Source organism: Parasteatoda tepidariorum, chromosome 3, assembly GCF_982258835.1.
Source record: "Parasteatoda tepidariorum strain Cologne lab strain chromosome 3, Ptep-v5.0, whole genome shotgun sequence".
Classification (NCBI taxonomy): Eukaryota; Metazoa; Arthropoda; class Arachnida; order Araneae; family Theridiidae; genus Parasteatoda; species Parasteatoda tepidariorum.
The window spans coordinates 84,886,453-84,909,226 of NC_141757.1; the positions used below are offsets into that span (position 1 = coordinate 84,886,453).

The following is a 22,774-nucleotide window of genomic DNA, read 5'->3' on the forward strand; positions in this document are numbered from 1 at the left end:
ACAGTAACATTTTCTTGAGTTTTGGTCGTCAAAATCTTCTTGTTAACAGTAAAACAGTAAACTACAAATTTATATATTTCTGTAAGCACATACTGATGAGTAATATCTGAAAATATTAACATATGTGTGGGTAGCCAAAAACTGAAATTTTGCTCTCTTTGAAGGTCACTAGTGCCTTCACTAGACAAGTATAAAATTTGCTGAAAAAGAGGCTTTAACCAAAGTGGAAACAAAATCAATTTACAGATGCATGGTTACTGATTGAACTTTTATATAATATGGCCCTGAATTGAAACCCGTACCTGAGTAATTTAATGCAGAAATAGTTATGAAAAAGCTGTAAATTATTTTAAAATATGTAATTTAAGTTCAATATGAATATCTAAAACTCACACCTTCACCCGTAGTATCTTGTGAAGTAGTTTTTGACACTGAATAGAATGAAAGCATACTCAAGTCAGTATATCTTGTGATATACCTACTAGTTAAGAAGTTTCTAACATTTTATTTAGAAATAGAACAAATTCTGACTTATATATATTGATGTATCTGAAATTGCTATTCAGACAAATGAGGCATTGATTTCAAAGAATTTTTTAAGTTATCGATAGGAACACTTCTGTTCACTGACAGTTTAGTTATAAAAAATACTTTGTATAAAAATACAGCTATGCACTTTTTCACCTTTTTTTTTAATTACGTACCTAAAACTTTTGTAACTTACTTCAACCGAACCTATCACATGGGACAATCCTTGTGCTATAGCTGGATTAATTGTATATTTTGCTACATATCTTTTCACTCGAAAATTATCAATTTCGCTAGAATCTTCAGATAAAGGACCCCTAACTTTCTTCATTTTGTCAGCTGTCTGCCATGTTCGACAGATTACCTCAGCAATTCTACCCATTGCCTGAAACACGAATTAAACATAATTTTATTCGAGAAAAATAATATTTAACTTTATTTTAAAACAAAAATTTCAGTATAACTTGTCAATGATAATTCATTATCATTAGAAATCTTATATTATTTACTTGTGAATCAGACGACATGATACTAATGGCTCCCAAATCATGTAAAACATCTTCAGCTGCTATAGTTTCAGCACGAATTCTTGATTCAGCAAATGCTATATCTTCTTTTATATTCCTAAAAGGTAAATTTTAATGAACACTAATTTTAATAATGTTTCGTATTAAATATAAATATTTTAGAAATTACATTATTATAAGAGGTTGAAAATTTCTGAATGTCTAGAACATGTGTGGAAGAATAGGGAGTAGAATAGAAGTGGCTAACATTTTCGTTTAAATAAGTAAATATTGAATAGACAATTTACTTAACATAAAATCCAACCTTTAAATGCGATTTACCTTGCTACATCTTTCTAATGGGTGACGTCAGTTTTCAGTAATAGAAGATTGATCAATTTCAGTGGTTTAACTACCACTAACGTTTCGTTAGGTTGTCATAAATGATGATTAAAGTAGTGTTGAATAGTACGTTAAGCATTTATGTAGAATAATTTTGAATTCTAAGAGAAATAAATACTTAGTTGCGAAGTAATTATTTAGATTTATTTTTTTATCCTTTCTAAAAAATGGGGTTGTAGAAGTTTTAAACATATACGATGCTATGGTGCCGCATACTATCACATCAATTCAATTATTGGTGACGGAGCTTGCCTTTTTCAAGCAATAGTATGAGTATATTATACGATACTCAAGTTGTGGTTCGAAAAGTGCGTGACGAAGTTGTACAGCACATGGAGCATTGGGAATAAGTTTACCATCTTATTTCACTACAGAGATGGAAATAATTTTAATTCTTCTGCTGCCTACTATGTTGAAATGTCCTAAACTCATGCTTGCGGTGATTTGTGCGTATATATAAGGAATATGTATAAATAAAAAAGTGTATATGTATAAAGAGCTTTGACAATATAAAATACATCTCTTGAAAATAGTCAAAGTTCAAATCAAAGTACTTCTGGATTAAGTTGAAGTATAAAGTACTGGCACTTTGGGTGCATCACCCGTAAAAAAGTTTTATCGTAAAATTAACTTTTACCGTAAAATATTATACTGTAGTTCTTACAGCAATATTTATTTAATTAGAGTGATACAGTAATTGTACAGTAGTTATTATTGTAAAAATTATGGTTTATTAGATTTGTTTCGCCGTAAAATGTTCTGGTAAAAATGGATTTTAAGGGACCGTAACTTTTTTCCCTAATTTTATTTTAAGATTTTTTCCGTGTGTAGTACTTACTTGTCCAGGTGGTGACAAACAAGAAGCATGTCAAGATGTTCGTCAATTGTGTTCTTTGTAAAAGGTCTAGTTGGGTTTGTTGATGATGGAATTACATTTGGCTCACTACATACTCGAATGATGTCTGGCGCGTGACCACCACCCGCACCTTCTGTATGATAGGAATGAATTGTTCTTCCTTTAAAGGCCTCGATGGTTTCTTCTACACAAGCAGACTCATTTAAGGTATCTGTATGGATTAAAATCTACAAAAGTAAGATAAAATGAGTTACTTATAATAGTGAATTGTTATAAAGACTGGTTTTTCTTTAGTATTTTAGGTTTGTTAGTATAATTGAGTTGTAATGTGCATATAATATCTCTTTGAATTTGATGTCAAACAACCCAAAAGTTTTGTGAAGGATGACTTTATTTAAAGTTAACAACAGATAGAGCGTTCATATATACACCGAAGAGCCATTACATTATGACCACCCTGCTAATAACATGTAGGACCACCTTTAGCCCTCAAAACTGCCAGCACCCGCAGCGGTATTGATTCCACAAGGTGCTGATAGGTAGTTTGAGATATCTGATACCAAGCGCTCACCAACTGGTCCTGCAATTCCCTCACATTGCGAGGGGGTAGCGTGGCAGCACGAATTTGGTTTTCCAAGTAGGACCACAAATGCTCTATTGGATTAAGGTCAGGTGAATTTGGGGGCCAGGGCATGACTTGAAAGTCACTAGAATGTTCCTCGAACCAATCCATGACGATTCGACCCTTATGACATGGTGCATTATCCTGTTGGTAAACACCATTCCCCGCGGGAAAAACTGTTGCCATGAATGGGTGAATCTGGTCTGCAACTATGTTCAAGTAGCTTACAGACGTCAGGAATTGTTCTATGAGGATTATGGGTCCTAATGTGCCCCATGAAAACATTGTTCCTGGGCGGGAAACCATGAAAACCTGGGCGAGCCCATTGTTATACATGGAGGGTGGTCATAATGTAATGACTCTTCGGTGTACATTTTAATGTGAGTAATTAAATCTAAACTAATTATTGAAAATTTTAGACGAAACGCGCTCGCGTTCACTTTACTTGTGAATAATTTCGCTTCAGAGAAATCCAATTTTGGCCTATTTTAGATATAATAGAATGTTTCTATCAAGTACGAAATGGCGTGCGTTTGTTATTGTTTTACACGTTGACATACAAAAGATCATCGTTAGAAAAATTCATATATATCTTTAACCATATCTTGGTTTTTAAATACTTGCCACTAATTTAAATATTTATATAGCATTTAATTTCTACTCACTTCTGTTCTGTTAGGACTAATTTGAATTTGTCTTAATATTCTCTTTGCGCTGTACGTATGTTTGATTCAAAAACGAATTTTATTTTTAGAATTAATGTCGGTATGCATCTTATGCTAACTCTTCTTACTTTAAATTGTTTTCGAAAATTCAATTTACTGGGCTCTTATTTGTATTATACCTTATTACGACCAAAAGTTTCAGTATTGTTGAGCACATAAGTCGTGTACTTTACACTATACACAAGTAGTAAAGAGGAAGGTATCTGGTGTTTTACCACACTAAACACAAATGAATTATTTATAGTGCTCCACTACACCACTTTTGAAGTAAAGAAGTTGACATTATTTTTAAAATTATAGCTACAACAAAACTTTTTTCACTGTAAGAAGTATTTGATCATTGTATTATTATTATTATTATTATTATTATTATAGTTATGCCTTGATTATAAATATTGTTTATGATTTATAAGTATTAGGTAATGATATTGTAAATGAGTTATGAAGATTTCCTGTGTTAAAATTTAACTTTTTATCTAAAATATCAAACCATTAATAATTTGCATTACAAACCATCTCAAAGGATACAGTTATTTGCTTTATAAATTTTCGCTATCCGATCATGTTTTAATCGTTTATATTTTTCTAGAAAAATGTTTTTGATGTTCAAAAATTAATTTACCTGAACATCTAAAGAATCGGCAACGCTTAAACTGCAATCAATGGCTGCAGGAGTTGTTCCCCAATCTTCGTGAAGCTTTAAACTGTTAAATTAATAATAAATTTAGTGTAATTAGTTTGAAAAAAAAGAACTATTTGTTTAAGATAGTATTAAAAATAACATCAAAACTTTAGAAATTTCTATGCTAGTTGCCATTCTACTTGAACCATAATCTTGTAGAACAACCTGTTATGGTCCGATTAGACTACTCTCAATAGTAATTTTTCAACATTTCATTATCACGAGCATCAATAAAAGTTGACAAATTGTGTATACGTAAAAATAGAGTAATCGCATTTAATAAAAGAACATATTTAATCATCGCCTACGATTTATGCAGAAATTTCATTTTTGCTAATTAATTTTAACTAATATCTTTACTCAATAATGTAACTAATAATCATTTATTAACAATATGTCAATAAAAAAAATTAAAAAAACAATAAAAAGACAATACAATAAAGAAAAGGTAGGTGCTGAGTGTGCTGCCCATTTATTTATTTTTTTTATCACAACTAATTCTCAATTAAAGTGATCACTCAAAAATTTTAATTTTGTAATACTTATCTTAATCTCCTTCAAATTTGGATTATTTTGTATTGTGGCTGTGCATGGCCATTTTGCCCAGTTTAACGGTGTAGCAAGGACTGTGATCTATCACTTAAGAGCAATTAATCCTTTAGAGTTAATCCTTTAGATGTTAATCAAACAGCACCAAAGCAATTAATTATAATACTGATTATTATATAAATATAATCCAGATTCTACCAGTTACATAAAAGTGCGCATGGGATAAATGTGTTTAAAAACATAAGCATTTAGACACGCTTTTTGAAGCTACAGACAACACTGACATCCATGTTAACTTCTTTTTTCAGCAACACTGCAGTAAAAGGAGGGGAAAACTCCCATTGCCACTTTACTATCCTCTTCACTAGAAAAATTAATAAAAAAATTTGCTAAATTTCCGGTTTTTTAAAATGTTCATTTTATAACTCACTATTTTTCCAAAAAAGTAAACTGCAAAAACATTTTAATAAACTGGATTTCAGTATACATTCACAAATTCAGAAAAACTCTATTACATACACGAATAATACACGAGCATATGCATAATGGATTTGGTACAGTTATTGATTTCAAGCATGCTTTTGCTACATTAATAAAGTACAAATAAAGGTAGAGAAATAGACATGCTCTAAATTATATTCTATTAACAAAATTCATCTTCAGTGTCTAAACACAAATTCTCAATAAAAAAAAATAGCGAATCAAACATGTGCAAAGGGGTTTAAGTTATAGTGGTTTAGCGTTGCATGCTTTTGCTTCGTGAATAAAGCACAAATAGAGGTAGAGAAATGGACATGCTCTAAATTATATTCTATAAACAAGATTCAGCTTCAGTGTCTAAACACAAAATCTTCTTAAAAAAATAGCGAAACAAACATGTGCAAAGGGGTTTAAATTATAGTGGTTTAACGTTGCATGCTTTTGCTACATAAATAAAGCACAAATAAAGGTAGAGAAATGGACATGCTCTAAATAATGTTCGATAAACAAGATTCATCTTCCGTGTCTAAACACAAAATCTCAGAAGAAAATCTCATCTAAAAGAATCTAAGAAAAGAATCTAAAAGAATTAACGAAACAAACATGTGCAGAGTGGTTTAACCATTTGGGGAAGAAGTAGAAGCTTGAACAGGAACATAAAAAAGGGAGACAAAAAAAAGGCGTTTGCCAGAAACCTACAGGGTGTAAAATGCAGAAAATAAATTTAAATAGATTTCCAAAAATTGGGAAAAGATGGGTTAGAAAGATCATTAAGTAAATTATTATAATTTTCTCAAAATATGGAATGATACCCAGAAAGTAAGAAAGTTAGATGCAACGCTGTGTTAAAAGATTTTAGCAGAGGAAAGCTCAAACCTATGATTTGAATTCCAGCTAAGCAGGATGATGGAGTATCATATCCTGATTTTGGACATGGGTTTAATCTGTTTTAAGTTAAAAGTTATGAAAACCCCTTAGTTTGTACTGATAGCTGAATAGTAGAACTTAGTTTGTTTGAACTGATAAAAAATTTGATAAATTCCCCACTTATTGCTATCAGCAATAGGTCGGAGAAATTAAGTTTCTTTACTGGAGACAAAAATGATTAAAACTCGAATTTATTCAAAATATTAGCAATTTGGGGACTAATTTTCAGGTAATAAGGTAAAACAACCAAATTGTTAAAATTCTAATTAGAGAATCCGTTAGATTCCGTGATTAATTTTCAATAAATGGAATCAATAATATTAAAAAGAAATTCACAGACAACATCGGTAGCCTTAAGATGAAGAAGGTCTACTTTAAGCAAAATTACTATTAGAACTAATTCTTAATTTCTGGGAATCATTCCATATTTTGAAAACTTCTAATAATTTAATTAATGATCTATCTAGCATCCCATTCTTCATCAATATTCAAAAATCTATTCTAATTTAGTTTCTACATTTTGTTCCCTGTTGTTCCCTGTTGTTCCTACAAGAACTCCTTCACCACCTGTTTTTTCTTTTTTTTTACCGCTCTTTTTTATTTTCTTTCAATCTTCGTTATCTTCCCCTACTGTTTAAAGCAATGTGTACATGCTTGTCCCGTTGCGTTTCTACTGTCATTTTGTGTTTTGACACTAAGGAAGGTTCTTGTTTATAGAACCAAAACTATAGTATGTCCATTTCCATGCTTTTATTTGTGCTTTATTCACATTGTTTTACTTTATTCTTACGTAGCACAATCCTATCTTCATATGGATTTTTTTTACTACTTCATTTTTTTAAATTAATCGTGTAAGAATTAATTTTAATTTTGTAAGAATTTTAACAGCTATATTTTGGATGTTCCAAGTACTAAACATTAAAAAATTGAAATCCGTAATAATTATTTTTTTTTAAATCCTAAAATTATCTGCATTAAAGTAGAATTTATATGCATACTATGATAAAATAGACCTTCCATTACCCGATTGCTCCAGATTCAATTTGCTCAACAAGACCATTTGATAAATCTTTCTCATCAGAAGTATTTCCTTTCCCTATGAAAAATATTTCAGATCAAATTTTAAAGAATATCCAGGAAAAAAAGGACATAACTTTTTAAACTAACTTAATTAACGTTCTTCGTAACAATAATAGTAATAATAGTAAATAATTAATGACTCAGTATCATCAGTGCAACACTCTTTCCAAATACCGAGACACATAGACACAATTAAAAAATTAAAACTATTTCCATAATATTATTTGCTTCCCTTCCCAGTGACTTTACTTTATCAATTTAAAAGAAACGCGTTTTCATAAGTTCAACTCATCGAAAGAGAGATTAACTGTAATTGGACAAAGTTTAAATCTTAGCTAATTAAGTACGGAAAATAAGGCTATTGCTAGAAAAGAGCACTTAAAATATTTCCCAGTAAAATAGCACTTTAGTATCTGCTTAGCTTTTCTGTTTTACTTTAATCACCGTTCACTTAACGTTATTTAGATTAATCGAAACACGCTTCAAAAACGTCATTGTAATCAAATAAACACATGCTTTTAATAGTTTTCAAAGCACTAATTATGGAAGTTGAGGTGCATGCCTTCCACGTTAATTTTACTTGTGCTTACCTGACATAATGAATCCAAAATAAGTCGAAATAATTCATAAGAATATGCAATAAACTCCTATTTAAACTCGTTTTTGATTAAGTAGAACCATAGGCTGGCATACATTACTGGAGTTATCTTTTAAATAGTTGAAAAGGGAAAAGAAAAAAGAAGAGTTATCTGTAGTTTACATTGCAACAATGCTTAGTGCTATTCCATTACGAAAAATTCATTTTTCTCACATCCTAAACGAATGAGCTAATTAAATTTATAGTAATGATTAGTAGCATTGAAGGTTAAAATCTTCAAAATAAATCTTTGACTAGGTGTATTATGTCATGACTCCAGTACAAATAATTCTGATGTTGTAAAAGAGGCAATCAGGCGGACAAACACACACAAACTCTTTCTTTGGCTATTGCAGATTTTATACCTCGCGTAAGTTCTATTTTTTATTGTAATTATTCCTATCGCTGAAAAGATAGTAGCACTTTTACCAGTTTCATTTCTAAAGTCGCATATTCGAAACTTAGGAAAAGGTCGCGTTTTAACCCAAGGTTTTCGAGCACCATAAAAAAAGAACAAAACAAATGTGAAAAAGTCTTGTAAAAAATCAATAAAATGTTTCCTGAGGAAAAAAAAATCTTCAAAAGTAAATAACAGTGATTTAGCAAAACAGTCATCTTTAAATATTTCAAAATCAGAATCAATCTGCAAAAGTATTAAAATTGAGAAAATTTAACGTACCCGTAAATCCGAAATTCATTGGAAATTCATCTGTTGATTCTATCATAAACCTGAAACCCAAACAAAATTATTTGAAAAACGTTCTTTGAATGAATTTGAAATCAATGAATACAACATCTTACTAGTGTAAGTATAGTAAATTATAATATAATATTTGCCATTCTAATATTTGTAACTGTATCATCAGTATAATTTATTGCAATATTGTAAGTGAAGTATGCCTTAGCAACATATAAAACAAGTTACAAAAATATTTATTTTATCATTTTTGTGTAATTTGTTACTTACCATCTGAAAATATTAGTTTTAAATCTCGTTTTTATTAGTTGTACATTGGTTTTCATTTTATAACTCCACATATCGAAATGAAAATCATTTTTTCATTCGTATCTGCGATCTTTTTGGTTGTCCAATAATCCTGCATAGATTAAAAATAAGCTACAGATGTAACTAACATCCTATAGTTACCAAACTAACAAAAGAAGTTTTTTTATTTTATTTTTTTCATGTATATATCATCAGTATAATTTATTGCAATATTGTAAGTGAAGTATGCCTTAGCAACATATAAAACAAGTTACAAAAATATTTATTTTATCATTTTTGTGTAATTTGTTACTTACCATCTGAAAATATTAGTTTTAAATCTCGTTTTTATTAGTTGTACATTGGTTTTCATTTTATAACTCCACATATCGAAATGAAAATCATTTTTTCATTCGTATCTGCGATCTTTTTGGTTGTCCAATAATCCTGCATAGATTAAAAATAAGCTACAGATGTAACTAACATCCTATAGTTACCAAACTAACAAAAGAAGTTTTTTTATTTTATTTTATAACCGTCGTTGAACAGCCGACCCAATTTCATGGGCTTACGACTACTTACGTTCAACTCCGTAGCCTTGTAATTTTGAACCAATCCAGAAGACAAGGAAACTCCTGGAACAGTACCCCCAGAGGTATTGATTTGTTGTGGGAACATGGAGGACTTTGAGACTCGACAGATTTAACGTGCATCAGTCACCATTTACTACACGGGGAGTCTTCGACCGGTGAGGATCGAACCCACGACCTCTTGGATGTGAGCCCAGCGCCCTACCGACCAGGCTATCCCGACCCAACAAAAGAAGTTTGACAAAAGTCATCTATATATAAAGCAATAGTTTGGAATATAAAGCAGAATTATTTGAACTTAAATAATAAGCAATAGTTTTTCTCGCGCAATAGTAATATTTTTACAGTGAATGAAGCTGTAGATAAGTTAGGTTTCTCAAAATTTTTCAGTTTCAAAAATTTATAAAATTTCTCTTTCTAAACAGCTTGAAATTTTCTACCCACTTTTTCAAAAAGCATCGATATCATATTAAGAAGTGAGAAAATTTAATAATTTTATTCTTCCAATTATATATTCCCAATTCTTTTTAAATAAATTGTATTCATTCCAAAGATTTAATGGTAGAATTTCATTGTAATTCGAAATCTATCATGTATATAAATTTATCTGCCTTTGAATAAATAAATTAAAGTAATAATTGTTCTGAAGAAATAGCCCTATGATAAGCTAAGCATTGATTACATTTGTGTGGTGTTTTGTTTCGCTGACCTGTGAGCCAATATAAGTTACTGAGATAGTGTACAACAAAGATAGGCTATCAGCTAACTACCAAAAAAAGAATATGGATTGCATAAAATCCCGAATACTTGATTGCCTCTCTGAATCCTAGCCCTAAATCATATGTCTGAATCATAGTCCTGAATATAAGACTGTTTCTCTGAATACTGGCCTTATATCCTTAGTGCAGGTCTGAACATAACAGTTAGTCAATTCAATTTCAATGGTTAATTCAATTTGCTGTCAATTTCAAGAATGAATGGTAAAGTGCTCGACTTCGCATGCAAGTCGTCGGGCTACCAAAGCAGGGGAGAAATCCCCTCTGCAGAGGATCAAAATTGTGATGGTATGTCTTCGGATCATCCTCGGGGATGTTTCCCAGACCGTCGCCAATAGCCCATTGCGCAGCTCTAGTGCGACGTAAATAAACTACAACAACATCAAGAATGAATGAGCATGGAACAATTTTGGAACCTGTCAATATTTAGAACAGATCGAGGATTAAACAGTTAGTTACCCGTCTCTTCCTAGAACAGATAAAGGCTGAATAACAAGTTCTTGTTAGTATTTAGAGAAGATCGGGGATTGAGCAATAAGTTACCATAGATCGAGGATTGTTGTTGTTGTCTTGTCTATATCAGTGATCAATATTTCCAAAAGTTTGTGGGGTGTGTTAGATAGGATTGAACAGTTAAACTGCCAACCTTTGGGACATATTGAATAATGAATTAGATTAGCATTCCCTAATTTTAAGGTTTAATTGGAGTCTAAACTGTCAACAATAAGTTTTCAAGGACAATTAAAGATAGGTGACTGAACAATGATTCGTCAGTTTTCATGGCAGATCGAGTACTAAATAACTTTGAAAACAGATAAAATACTTTTTTTCCAATGCCCACCTGGAGAAAGACTTTTTCGTCATGCAGGCATCTGAAGGGCAGATTTGTAGGCCACACTTTCAGGGGCACCATAATAGGTGGGCCAACGTTGCTCCCCCAGTAAGAACAGATTGTACAGGGAATGAAAGAACATCCATGCCCTGCCCGGGATTCGAACCTAGAACCTTTCTGATGTAAGGCCAGTTCCCAGCCCGTACACAGGCCGGTAGGAGCAGATAGGAGACTACTCCTGGTTTACTGTTGCATAACTCTTTTAAATTATGAAATATAAAAGCTTTGAAAAGTTAGTAATTATTTAAATCATTGGTCGAAAAAGCTTGTATACCTTATGTGATATGGCCCGGGACTACATGTTGTAGCACGAGTCCCAGTAGCTGGTCCTGTTCCACCTCCAACTAACGTAGTAATACCAGATGCGATAGCATGTTCAACAAGTTGAGGACAGATGAAATGAACATGAGAGTCAATTGCTCCAGCAGTCAGGATTGAACCTTCACCAGCAATGACCTCCGTTGATACCCCTACCACCATGTTTGCATGAACTCCATCCATGACATCGGGGTTTCCTGCTTTTCCAATGCCTCTAATCAAGCCATCCTGAAATGGATTCATTTCAGATCAATAAATAAAATACAAGTTTTATTCAAAAATTGAGAAATGAGTCACGGTATTAAAATTAGAGAAGAGTTCTAGTAGTTTCTTAAGAATACAGTCAGAAACTTACTTCAAAAAAGAAATTATTGAAAACTTGAAACATTTTGCACTGTTACTATTTGAAGCATGTTAACAATTCTGCGGATTTATTTTATGTTATTAAAAAACCTTTTTATGACGTATATTACGCATATATAATGCTTTAATTATGTTTATGAATTGAAAAAATGCAAGGTTATAATCCTGGCAACAATAAAAGGCATTTATCATTTATTATTTTTAAGCGTCCCACACACATAGAAGGACCACAATTTTCAACATTACTTGCATTATTACATGCATATTTCAATAATACTTGCACTTATACTTTCAATTTTTTACTATACATACATGCATTATTGAAATTTTAATTTCAACAATACTTGTATTACAAAATTTTTATACGATGCTCTCATTGTTATTTGGAATTTTAGTGATCTTTGCATTATTATTTACAATTTTCCACAATGCTTGTCTTGTTCCTTCCAATTTCTCTGTATATACATTATTTCTTATAATTTTTAACAATACTTGCATTATTACTTACAGTTTTCAACAATACTTGCACTCAAAATTACGATTTTCAGCAAGTCTTGAAATATTAACGAAAATTTTTCGCAATACTTAAACTGTTAATTGCAATTTTTAATGTTACTATTTGAATTGAAAAAATTTTGCAATGTTACAATGTGAATCGAATTAACAATTCTTCGGATTTATTTTATGTTTGTATATTAAGGCTTTTTGTGATGTATATTACGAATATATAATACTTTTATCATGTTCTTTAATTAAGAAATAACAAGGTTACAATCCTAACAACAATTAAAGTCATTTATCATTTATTATTCAAACGCATCCTACATACTTAGAAGGATGTAACAGCAATTTTCATCAATATTTGCTTTATTACACGCATACAAACTTAAATTTTTAAAATTTTTATTTCACCAATACTCGTATGGTAACAGTTTTCTACGATGCTTGCTTAACGATGTTTTCGTTATTATTATACCCAACTTCAACAATTCGTGCATTATTTACAATTTTCAACAAAGCTTGTCTTGCTGCTTCCAATTTTTCTCATGCAGATGCGATAGCATTAATAGAAAATTAATGGAGAAATAATTTTAATGCTTATCAAAAAATGAAAAACTAAACTATAGAGGACTATTTATTCGTGGAGATAAATTCTAATTACTTGGTGTTCCCTAAAGACCACCTTTAATATTTATTTACAGAATCTTAAACAAATACAAATCCCCATGCACATTGAAAGGAATTCGAAATAATATTTAAAAGAGGAATAAACAAAAAGCACCATCGAAATCTGAGAAATCGTAATATTGAAAGGCAATCTGTATCAATAAATCTGTTTTGATGTTTATTGAACTCATATTGAATTTTGATAGAATTTTTATTTTTATTTTAGATTAAATATTAATTTGTGACCCCTTAACATGTGTATACGTTTTTGTTTTTTGAAAAGGATTATGAAAATACATATTAAGGTTGGTTCTTACAGAACATCCTGTATATATAGCGCGAGAAAGGAGCTCCTTGGAAGGAGTGCTCTTAGTTTTTTCAAATCATTGACGCAAATGTTCTTGAAATTATATTCCAAATTTTAAGTAAATTAACATCAAAAGAGAAAGTGCCTTTATATCAATTCAGTCGACTCTTTTTTTAACAAATTTTATATACGCCAACAAAAAATAATTGTTATTTTAAGCAACGCATTAATCGCATTATTTTAAGCAGCGCATTACTCACATTATTTTAAGCTACGTGTTAATCGTATTATTTTAAGCAACGCATTATTCACATTATTTTAAGCAACGCGTTAATTGTATTATTATAAGCAACGCATTATTTTAAGCAACGCAATCAGAATTAACTGTTTGTTTTGTTTCGCTCAAAATTATCAAATATCAGTTTGCTTGTTTTTTCTATTAAATACATTTTTGCGATCATTTTAAGGCCAGTTTAACCTAATTCTGATCGGTTGTTTAGTTGCTAGATTAATTTTTATGCATCAATATCACGATGTTTGCAAAACAAGAAATTGACACAAACGTTCCGAACACATAGGCTTGAAACATTCAACAATGTTGATAACATAGGTTTCGTACACAGCTGGAAAGAATTAATAATTGGCATCAATTTTGTTATAAAAAAGCTAAAAATTTCCTAATGTTAACTTTCACTATCAAAATAAAAATTCATATCTGCTACCTTCAGATCTAGATATATTTACTTAGAGAAAATAAAATATTCAGGTTTGCTACAAATAACAAAATAAAATAAAACATTTATATTAATATTACTACCACTTTTTAATTTTTTCCAGGTGCATATGAACCATGTAATAGTTTAACTCAAAATTAGCCATTGATTGCCAAGATACAAGAAGCAACCTTAAAGTACCTTAATTCCAACATCCGCTTTGACAATCCCTTGGATAGCATCAATAATTATGCAATTTGTTATGACAGTGTCTAACACTTCATGACTACTTCTCAATGATGCTTGGCCCATTCCTTCTCGAAGTACCTAAAAAGAAGTCAAACATAGTGAACATTCAATAAAAAGGAAATTTAAAATGATAATTCTTACCCATATAAAACATTACATGAAATCTCCTAATGCTTTAAGATAATGTTTCATGACAAGTTATTAAGAAATTGAATTTTGGAGAAATTTTTTACATAGTTTTTAGTGCTACTTATAGAGTTTTAAGTATTTGAAAATGAAGGCGGTGACATATTTATCAGTTTTGCTTTTTAATGCGTTATACGCATAAGAGCACTGCTTCTTGTGCTTTATTTGTTACTTATTCTTTCTTGACTAGAGCCTAGTAACGATAAAAAGTGAAGCAAAAATTGTCCTAGACAATTGGACAAACATTAATTCTTTCTTTCTTTCTTTTTTTACAGATTTGCACGGAAAAAAATTTCTTCTTTATTCTTATTATGGGATTCTTTATTTTATTACCTTTCAACCATTACAAATTAAGATTTCTAGTTTGCAAAGTTGAAATACAGAAAAGGGTACAGCTCTATCCATCCTCGGAAGTTCCTACCTGGGTTTAACCCCATAATTATCTCACACCACCTGCCTTCGATTAATGACCTGCCTACCAGTTCAAATCGACGGCGCATAAAAATTTTAAGCGTGTGCGCCAGAAAAGCGAAATAAAGCCAAATCTGGATGGATGAAACTGATGGCCGCCTTCTTATGAATGACTTGTAAAATAGTCGTCTTCAATGATTTGTAATTACAAAAATGTTGCAGCTAAGAACATGCGAAAAAAATGGCGATGCCGAATGGCGATGCCAAGTACCAGTCAAAATATCTGTACATAAAAAATATTTCTTAATGTGTGTGTGTTTTTTTAAAATTCAGAGCTGCAATGTAAAAATTATTTTGACAATTAAAAATTTTCTTCATACATTTCTAATATGATTAATTATTAATTTTATAGGATGGTCGAATTCTGCTAATTAGCTTCGTGAAAGTTTTCATAAATAATTTTTCTGAATTTAAAGAATTAATTTTTGAAAATTTTAATGTTGAAGTTATAAATGCTGTAAAAAATTAATCCGATATAGGATAAAAAATTAATCCGATCAAAACTATTGTAATTTATCATTTCTTAAAAATGTGAATATTTCTCTTTATCAATAGAATATTTTTATTTTCCGTTTTAAAAATGACAATTTCGATATAAATCTAGATAAATTAAACTGCAACAGGATGAGAAAAATACTATACATAAAGCTGCTTAAATTTTATTTATTTTTTCCCATTTTTCACTTTATTTTTCACTATTTTATTTTTCACTTTAAAAATTCGAAGCAAATAAAATTTAGCGTCAAGAAAATAAAATTTATTGTCAAGACAAGACATTAAAAAGAGCTTTTATTTAGTAAAAAATTGTATGCTTTTTTCCTAGATATGATATTTGCTTGGGAATTTCAAAGAAAAAAAAATCTTGTGTCATGATTGTTTAGTCATATATAACTGCATGAAGTTGTGAATACATATATTTACATGTCATTCTGATCAGAAGTTTCAATAGGCAAAATTTTCCGAATTGAATCTTTTTTAAAATATTGTCATATTTAAGGACCCTGCACACACTAGAGTAATGCAACTTTATTTTTACCTCGACGTTAAAGATATAACTGTGAAATTTTTTTTTAATAATGACTTTTTTAAAAGGCGCGCACATTTGATGCATAAAGGCCTAAAATGTCATCCAATTTCTATACCACGTGTTGAAAACTTTCGATTTGAAACCAATAAGTGATTTCATTTTTTATAACAATATATTAACCAGATTCAAGAAGTTTTATAAAATTGACACTTCATGACTTGTTTTATTACTACTTTATACTTTTTATGATTACTTTATTTATTCAATTTTAAGTTAGATGCTTCCATTGCACACAAGTGATATACGAGTATGTGCCTGTATTATAAATTTTTAAAACAATTTAACAATACAGATATTTACCAAAATTGTCTGAAAAATTAAGTTAAAAAATAATAGTAATAATTAAAAACTTTATGAATTGAATCAGCTCCAAATGTTATTACTTCCTTTTAATTTTGATATATCATTTTACATCATATGTCATATGGTAACCAAATTATATATAGACAGAGCAATATTTTCATCAAAGTCTTAATTTTATATTAAATCCATTTTTTGATGTTATAAAACCTACGAAATACAATTTTCAGTGTCTGACTTAATTCCATCATACCTGCCGTTCTATATACCGGATAATAATAATAATAATAATATGAATAGAAATATTTTGGTTTTATTTGATGACCTATATTCTTAATAGCTTCTTTTAATATTTTTTCTTTGATAGACAATATCAATAGAACTCTTTTGGTGTTAAGATTGTTGTTTTTATCATTAATTAACTTAAATAACGAATGAGGCATGTTTTATCATCAATTTTCAAATTCATCATATCCAATTTTAAAAGTTCTATAATTAATTTGTTCTTGTTTAGTTTAAGTAAAATGATAAAACTATATTATTTAGTCAATAAAAAATTTATTTAAGTAAATTTTTTAGAAATTTAAAATGTATGTACGAAAAACAAGTTATTTCTTAAAAATAATTTCTGAAAGCTAAAAATATGCAAAAATTATATTAATCATAAAAGTATACACAAAAAATTATATTTTCTTTTAAGATTATGACTGAAAGAGAAAATAGAAGTCCCTGGGCAAAGAAGAACAGGCGATATTTTAAATCAGAAATTTTATTATATTAAATTAAGAAAGACCTCAAGCATAAAAATATACTTCCTCTGAATAAACATTTTTAGTGTTAACCAATTTGGATTTTTAATCCTTAAAATATCACAATGTACTACTATCATAATGTTGAAGTGATCGCCATGTCAAAAACATTGTTCCAATTGTTTAGTCAAAGTTCCAGTCCTTTTATTTTTCTTTTCTCTTTTTTTTTTTCATTTTTCGGTGTATCTGGAACTGTTCAGGGCGGATAAAAAATTCCACTAATTGTAAAACTCTTTCTCCAAAAATTTCATGCGAAACATACTATTATAGATAAGTCATTATTATTTATTATTTAATTTATGCTGGGAAAAGTTTTGTACTGCTGAGCATAAAAAATTTCATGTCATTTTAAATGATGTAATTTCAGGTAACAAAATTTGAACAAAAGCGTCTGAACTGTTACTGAGGACAGAAAATTCATATCGGGATTTTCAGAATATCGGGCTTTGGAAATATTCCCAAACTATTTTGCCGATTTTCGCAATTTTTTTTTTTTCATTTAATAATATAGTTTAAAATAAGATGAATGCTTGCATATTTTACTCTTCTATACATTTGTGACTATTATTAATTAAAATTTAGTAATTATATTTTTTCTTACAAAGTTATATTTTCGATTAAATTTTCTTTGTATAAACCAGTCTTATAACTGTGTGTACAATTTTTTTCAACGTATTAACAACAGTCAACATATTACTTTCAAACCATTAAAATTGAAACGTAATGAAATTCCAATTACTAAAATCAAAGTTGTGTAGGGTGTTTCGCTTTGCTTTCATTTTACAAAAATAGCATTTATACGAAAAGTAATATATAATCTAGGTTTAGAGCTTTAATTCACAGGAAGTAACGCCTACAAAATTGTTTATTATAGATATGTTATTAAACTAAAAACTTAAATTAGTTTATTCTCTAGTTTTTATTTATTAATTTTAAGTGAATGAGGGGCAAAAAATATTTTTACTTGGGCTTGGAAATTAGCTTATATAAATCTTGAACGATTTTTTTCCACTTCAAATAATAGTTTCATGGTTTGAAAAATGACACATTTTGGATTCTCCTAAGATTATTTGTACACTTTATTAGCCTTTAAGTATAACTCTGTAACTACTTGTGCACACTCAATTATTATAAAATTGTTCACGAGAAAATTGATGTTACGCACATAAAAAATTTATAAACATTAATTATTTCTCTAATTTAAATGGGAAAACTATGAAACAGATATATTTAATAATAACAATATATACAACTAATTTGAAAATATTAAATAGGACAATCGGGACTTGGCATCCCCCCCCCCTAGTCATAAAAAAGTTTGCACGCCACTGATTATTAATCTTGTTCAAATGTATTCTTAATATAAAAAGTAAACAGTCTCTCTTTTTTACTGTGGTAATTTATCTTTCCTGAAAATTAAAATTACATCAATATTGTTTCAAAATGAAATATTCTACAACAATCATGCATACTAATTAATTACAATTATATATTTTTTTTTATGTAATTCTGTACACTGATAATGTTTTTAAAACACAATATTTTACTGTCAAATTTAAACAGTCATATTGTATAAAATTGAGTAGTTTAAAAAATGAAGTAATATTAAAAGTCTACTAAATTATTGTTCCCAAAAATTTGATTGAACTTATATTTTTTAAATATTAATCTTATTAACTATGTTTTATCTTAATTAATTTTAAAAATAGTATGGTGTATGTATACTGTTTCCAAAAAAAAAGACACGATCTTTTTTTCTTTGATGGACTACGAGGCCTGAATTGCTTGAAACTTTTTGAATTTATAAAATCAGATCAGGTTTTTTTAAATTCGTTTTTAGCGCATGCGCAGCCTAAAAGAACTACTTGAAATACTCATATCTTGCGCAGTTTTTGCAATTTTTTTAAAATTTTAAATCAATACATTTGTAATTAATTTTAAATTGCAACAAAAAGTTTGTTTAATTCCATTGAATATTTTTAAAGTTATAGCAAAAAACCATAAAACAAATAATTAGCTTTTTTTTAATAAAAAAACCCATCATATTTCCAGTAATATTTATGCTAGGTTTACGAAATGTTATGCAGTTACTAAAAACAACAATTTAAGTAATTGGTACAAGTTCCAAGCTTATTGCTTGATTTTCTGGCATCTGGCATAGGGTGTTAAAAAACTTGTTATTTTTCATTACTTATTATAGGCTTCTAAAGCCTCCGAAGGCTAAATTTTATTTTTATTTAATTTAAAATTATATCCATGCTTTTTTTTTCTTCTTTTTCTCGAAATTTTCATTTTGGACGCGAGTACTAACACTTGATTTCATGTCAAAAGGTACAAAAACTGAAACATTTTAATAGAACACTGATTTGATGCTGTTAAAAGTTAATATTTGTATCGAAACCGTTTAAAAATATAAACGGTTCAAAAGAAATTTAAACATTTAGTAATTTTAATAGTTTTTTGATAGAAAGTTTAATTTATAAATTTTTCACAAATGAAATTAAATCTTAACAAAATGTGCCGAAAAGAGTAACGAGAATTTTAAAAACAAAATCTTTTTTTTAATCGATTTTTAGGAGGAAACAAAACTAAAATGATTCAGATAGATGCATAGGAGTTGTTAAACGAAGTGATAGTGTAATGAACCATCCAGTAATTAACAAAAAATTGCTGTTTTATGCTCTACACCCGTTTTCTATTCTGATACAAGACCAAGCTGTCTTGTTCTTCAATTCCTCATAAAAATAATAGAGGTACTTTTCATGTTTCAGGATTTTTTTCTCCAAATTTTGAATAATGAAAAAATATCTCCATCTTGATTGCTAAAAATACTATAGTGACAACACGTGGTGGTGTAATCTTTAATGGTTGCTAAAGAAATGTTTCATTCGCCAAATGTTTGGCGATGGACATTTGTTAAAATTCAAGAGTCCCCACTTCCAAGATCTATTCATAACAATACATTTTCCCCTTTGACACATTGATGGATCATATCTATTGTTATGACCCTCTACCTCACCTTCAGGTTGGAAAATCCTAGGATGGACAGAGCACAGCCCACAGAAAAACAGTAGAAAGGCCTTTGTTTTGAAGTAGTATATCCTTAAATTCTGTTTTGTTATAATTATTATCATTATTATTATTATTATTATTGTTATTATTATAAGTTAAATTCAACTCTTTAAGAGGGAAATTCATTTTCCAAACTCATTCACTTAACACAATTTACTAGGCTGTGTATTGCTAAACAACAATTTTATTATAAATTGCTGTATGCTCGCCATTTTAAGTCAATATCACAAACACAACTTAATTTATTTTAACATTGTCAAGGAAAATGTCTACTCAGGTGATAAAAGGAAATGTAGAAAAAAAGAAAAAGTTTCACTTTTTTTACGTGAAATTATTGCACATGCAGTTTTTTTTTTCTTTCTTTTCTTTTTTTCTGAAAGCAATACGGTTACCTTTCCTCCACCAAATTTACACTCATCTCCATAAACGGTGAAATCTTTTTCAATCTTTATAATAAGACTCATGTCTCCTAATCGAACCTATTAAAAGAATGAAATCAAATTTTAACCAATTGACTTTTTGCGATAATAAAAACTAATACATTTATTAAAAACGATCTTTGGGAAGTAACCTGACAAAACCTAAACGTAATACGTTGATTGTAGATGTTAATGATTTTACTAAAAAAATTTGACGATTACATGTTTGTAATGATTAACGACAAAAGCGAAAGGATTGAAAGGTAAGTAAGAGTAGCGTACTTTCCTCAAATTGGTTACGTGATGATCGGATCTCTCAAAACTTATTAAAGAATTAATAAATCAAATGCAACTCTTTTTTAAATTTAGATTTTACATAAAAATTTCAAAATATTTTATTTTTTAAAATTTCAAATGTATTTCATCATACATACAATTTTTTTAAAAAAAATAAGAAGAATTTTTTTTTGAGTTTTCCGTGCTTTAATGCTGCCATCTATGATAAGAATATAGCATTATTTTCTGAAAAAATTTTATTTCTTATTTATTTATTCATTAAAGATTAACCTATTGAAAGAATACCTTATTATATGAATGAATATACATTTACATTTATATAGTACATTTATATAAACGTTGCTGATCTTTATAAATTGTACACATATTTTTATGCATGTTTGATTAAAAGGGAATATATTTTTAGTTCAAACATGGTTTACTAGATGGCAGCAGAAGAAAATGCTTCATTGACTTAAATATATTTACAAACTTCTACTTTTGATGCATTTTCACGATTTCTCACTTAATTCGAATGAGAATGACTTTCAAAAGTTTTCGCTATAGTCAATCTTCAATTCAATACATTACACAAAAAAAAATTTCTGCAAAATAAAAATCATTGAAATTAATTTAATTGATACAAACTATTTCAACTTAAAACCTTAAAACTTACCTTATCTCCGGTCGTCGGACCATAATTACTTAAATAAGAATATCTTGTAATTTGACAAGGTTCCACAGGTAAAATAATGTCCTAAAAATATAGATATCAGTAAGATATATTCAGGTATTAGTAATATGTATAGCAATAATATATAATTTTAAATAAAATTTTATTATATTGAGATTTTTTTAGAGTTTGCCTATAGCAATATATATGATACCCAACATTATCGGTAAATATGATTAACAACAGAAAACAATTTATCTGTTTGATTTGTATAATTTCCAATAAAATATGAATATGATAATCACTATTTACTTGAACTTTGTGTCCAAAACCACGACTTATAACATGCTGCATAATATTAGGCAAAGCGCATTCCTTCATGGGACCATTGCAAAGACTATTGCCTCCAGTAATGATTCTATGAAAATAAAACGTGTTAAAAATTAGTTCCATAATTTCAAAATATTAAAAAAAACTTAGTTATTAATTCAAAAAAGAGAGCTATACTTAGCTCCTCCTATTTCCACTAAAGTGACAGTTTTTGTTTCTCCCGGTTCAAATCTTATTGAAAATCCAGCTGGAATGTCCTAAAACAAAAATTTTAAAAAATTTATGTAAATGTTTAAATTCTTTAAAAAAAACCGAAAGAAAAATTAAGTCTAACTTATAATTAGAAAATCTGATTAACAATTAGAAAATTTTAAAAAATTACATTTTTAGTCATTGAAAAAAAAAATAAATAAAAAATAAGAACTAATAAATGCTAAAAGTTAATCAATTTCTTTTTTTTTTCCTTAGGACTAAAAATCTGAAATCTTTTGGAAAACTTTTAGGACAATTTTTTACGAATGACAGAAAAGACTGTATTTTCGCTTTAATAATAAACTTTCAACTTGAAATAAATAAATATACTTCATCCGTATGTTTTCCATAAAATGCTCGATAACAACAAATCATTTATGAGTAATTTATTTAATTAGCAATTTTTGTTAAAAACAATTAATTCTCACATTTTCTTAATTTAACTTACTTGAGTAATAATAATTATATTTAAATTTTATTTTATTTGTGATAAGTAGGGGAGAGTGGGGTCAATTGTAACAGGGTACGATTGTAACAGAGCAAAA

The 22,774-nt window shown here is 28.9% G+C and overlaps 1 protein-coding gene across 2 annotated transcripts in view; it reads right to left on the bottom strand.

Moving 5' to 3' along the window:
• The window catches only part of LOC107444258 (uncharacterized), a 43,414-nt gene that overhangs the window by 8,164 nt on the left and 12,476 nt on the right, over positions 1–22,774 (bottom strand). For both annotated transcript variants that reach the window (XM_087159733.1, XM_087159734.1), the window contains 12 exons: positions 22,155–22,234; positions 21,960–22,065; positions 21,651–21,731; positions 20,672–20,758; positions 14,307–14,432; positions 11,512–11,783; positions 8,674–8,723; positions 7,301–7,373; positions 4,262–4,343; positions 2,275–2,519; positions 1,038–1,152; positions 725–913 (listed from right to left, as the gene is read on the bottom strand). In XM_087159733.1, the coding sequence (XP_087015859.1) occupies positions 725–913; positions 1,038–1,152; positions 2,275–2,519; positions 4,262–4,343; positions 7,301–7,373; positions 8,674–8,723; positions 11,512–11,783; positions 14,307–14,432; positions 20,672–20,758; positions 21,651–21,731; positions 21,960–22,065; positions 22,155–22,234 (1,506 nt within the window). The remainder of the gene's footprint in view (positions 1–724; positions 914–1,037; positions 1,153–2,274; positions 2,520–4,261; positions 4,344–7,300; positions 7,374–8,673; positions 8,724–11,511; positions 11,784–14,306; positions 14,433–20,671; positions 20,759–21,650; positions 21,732–21,959; positions 22,066–22,154; positions 22,235–22,774) is intronic.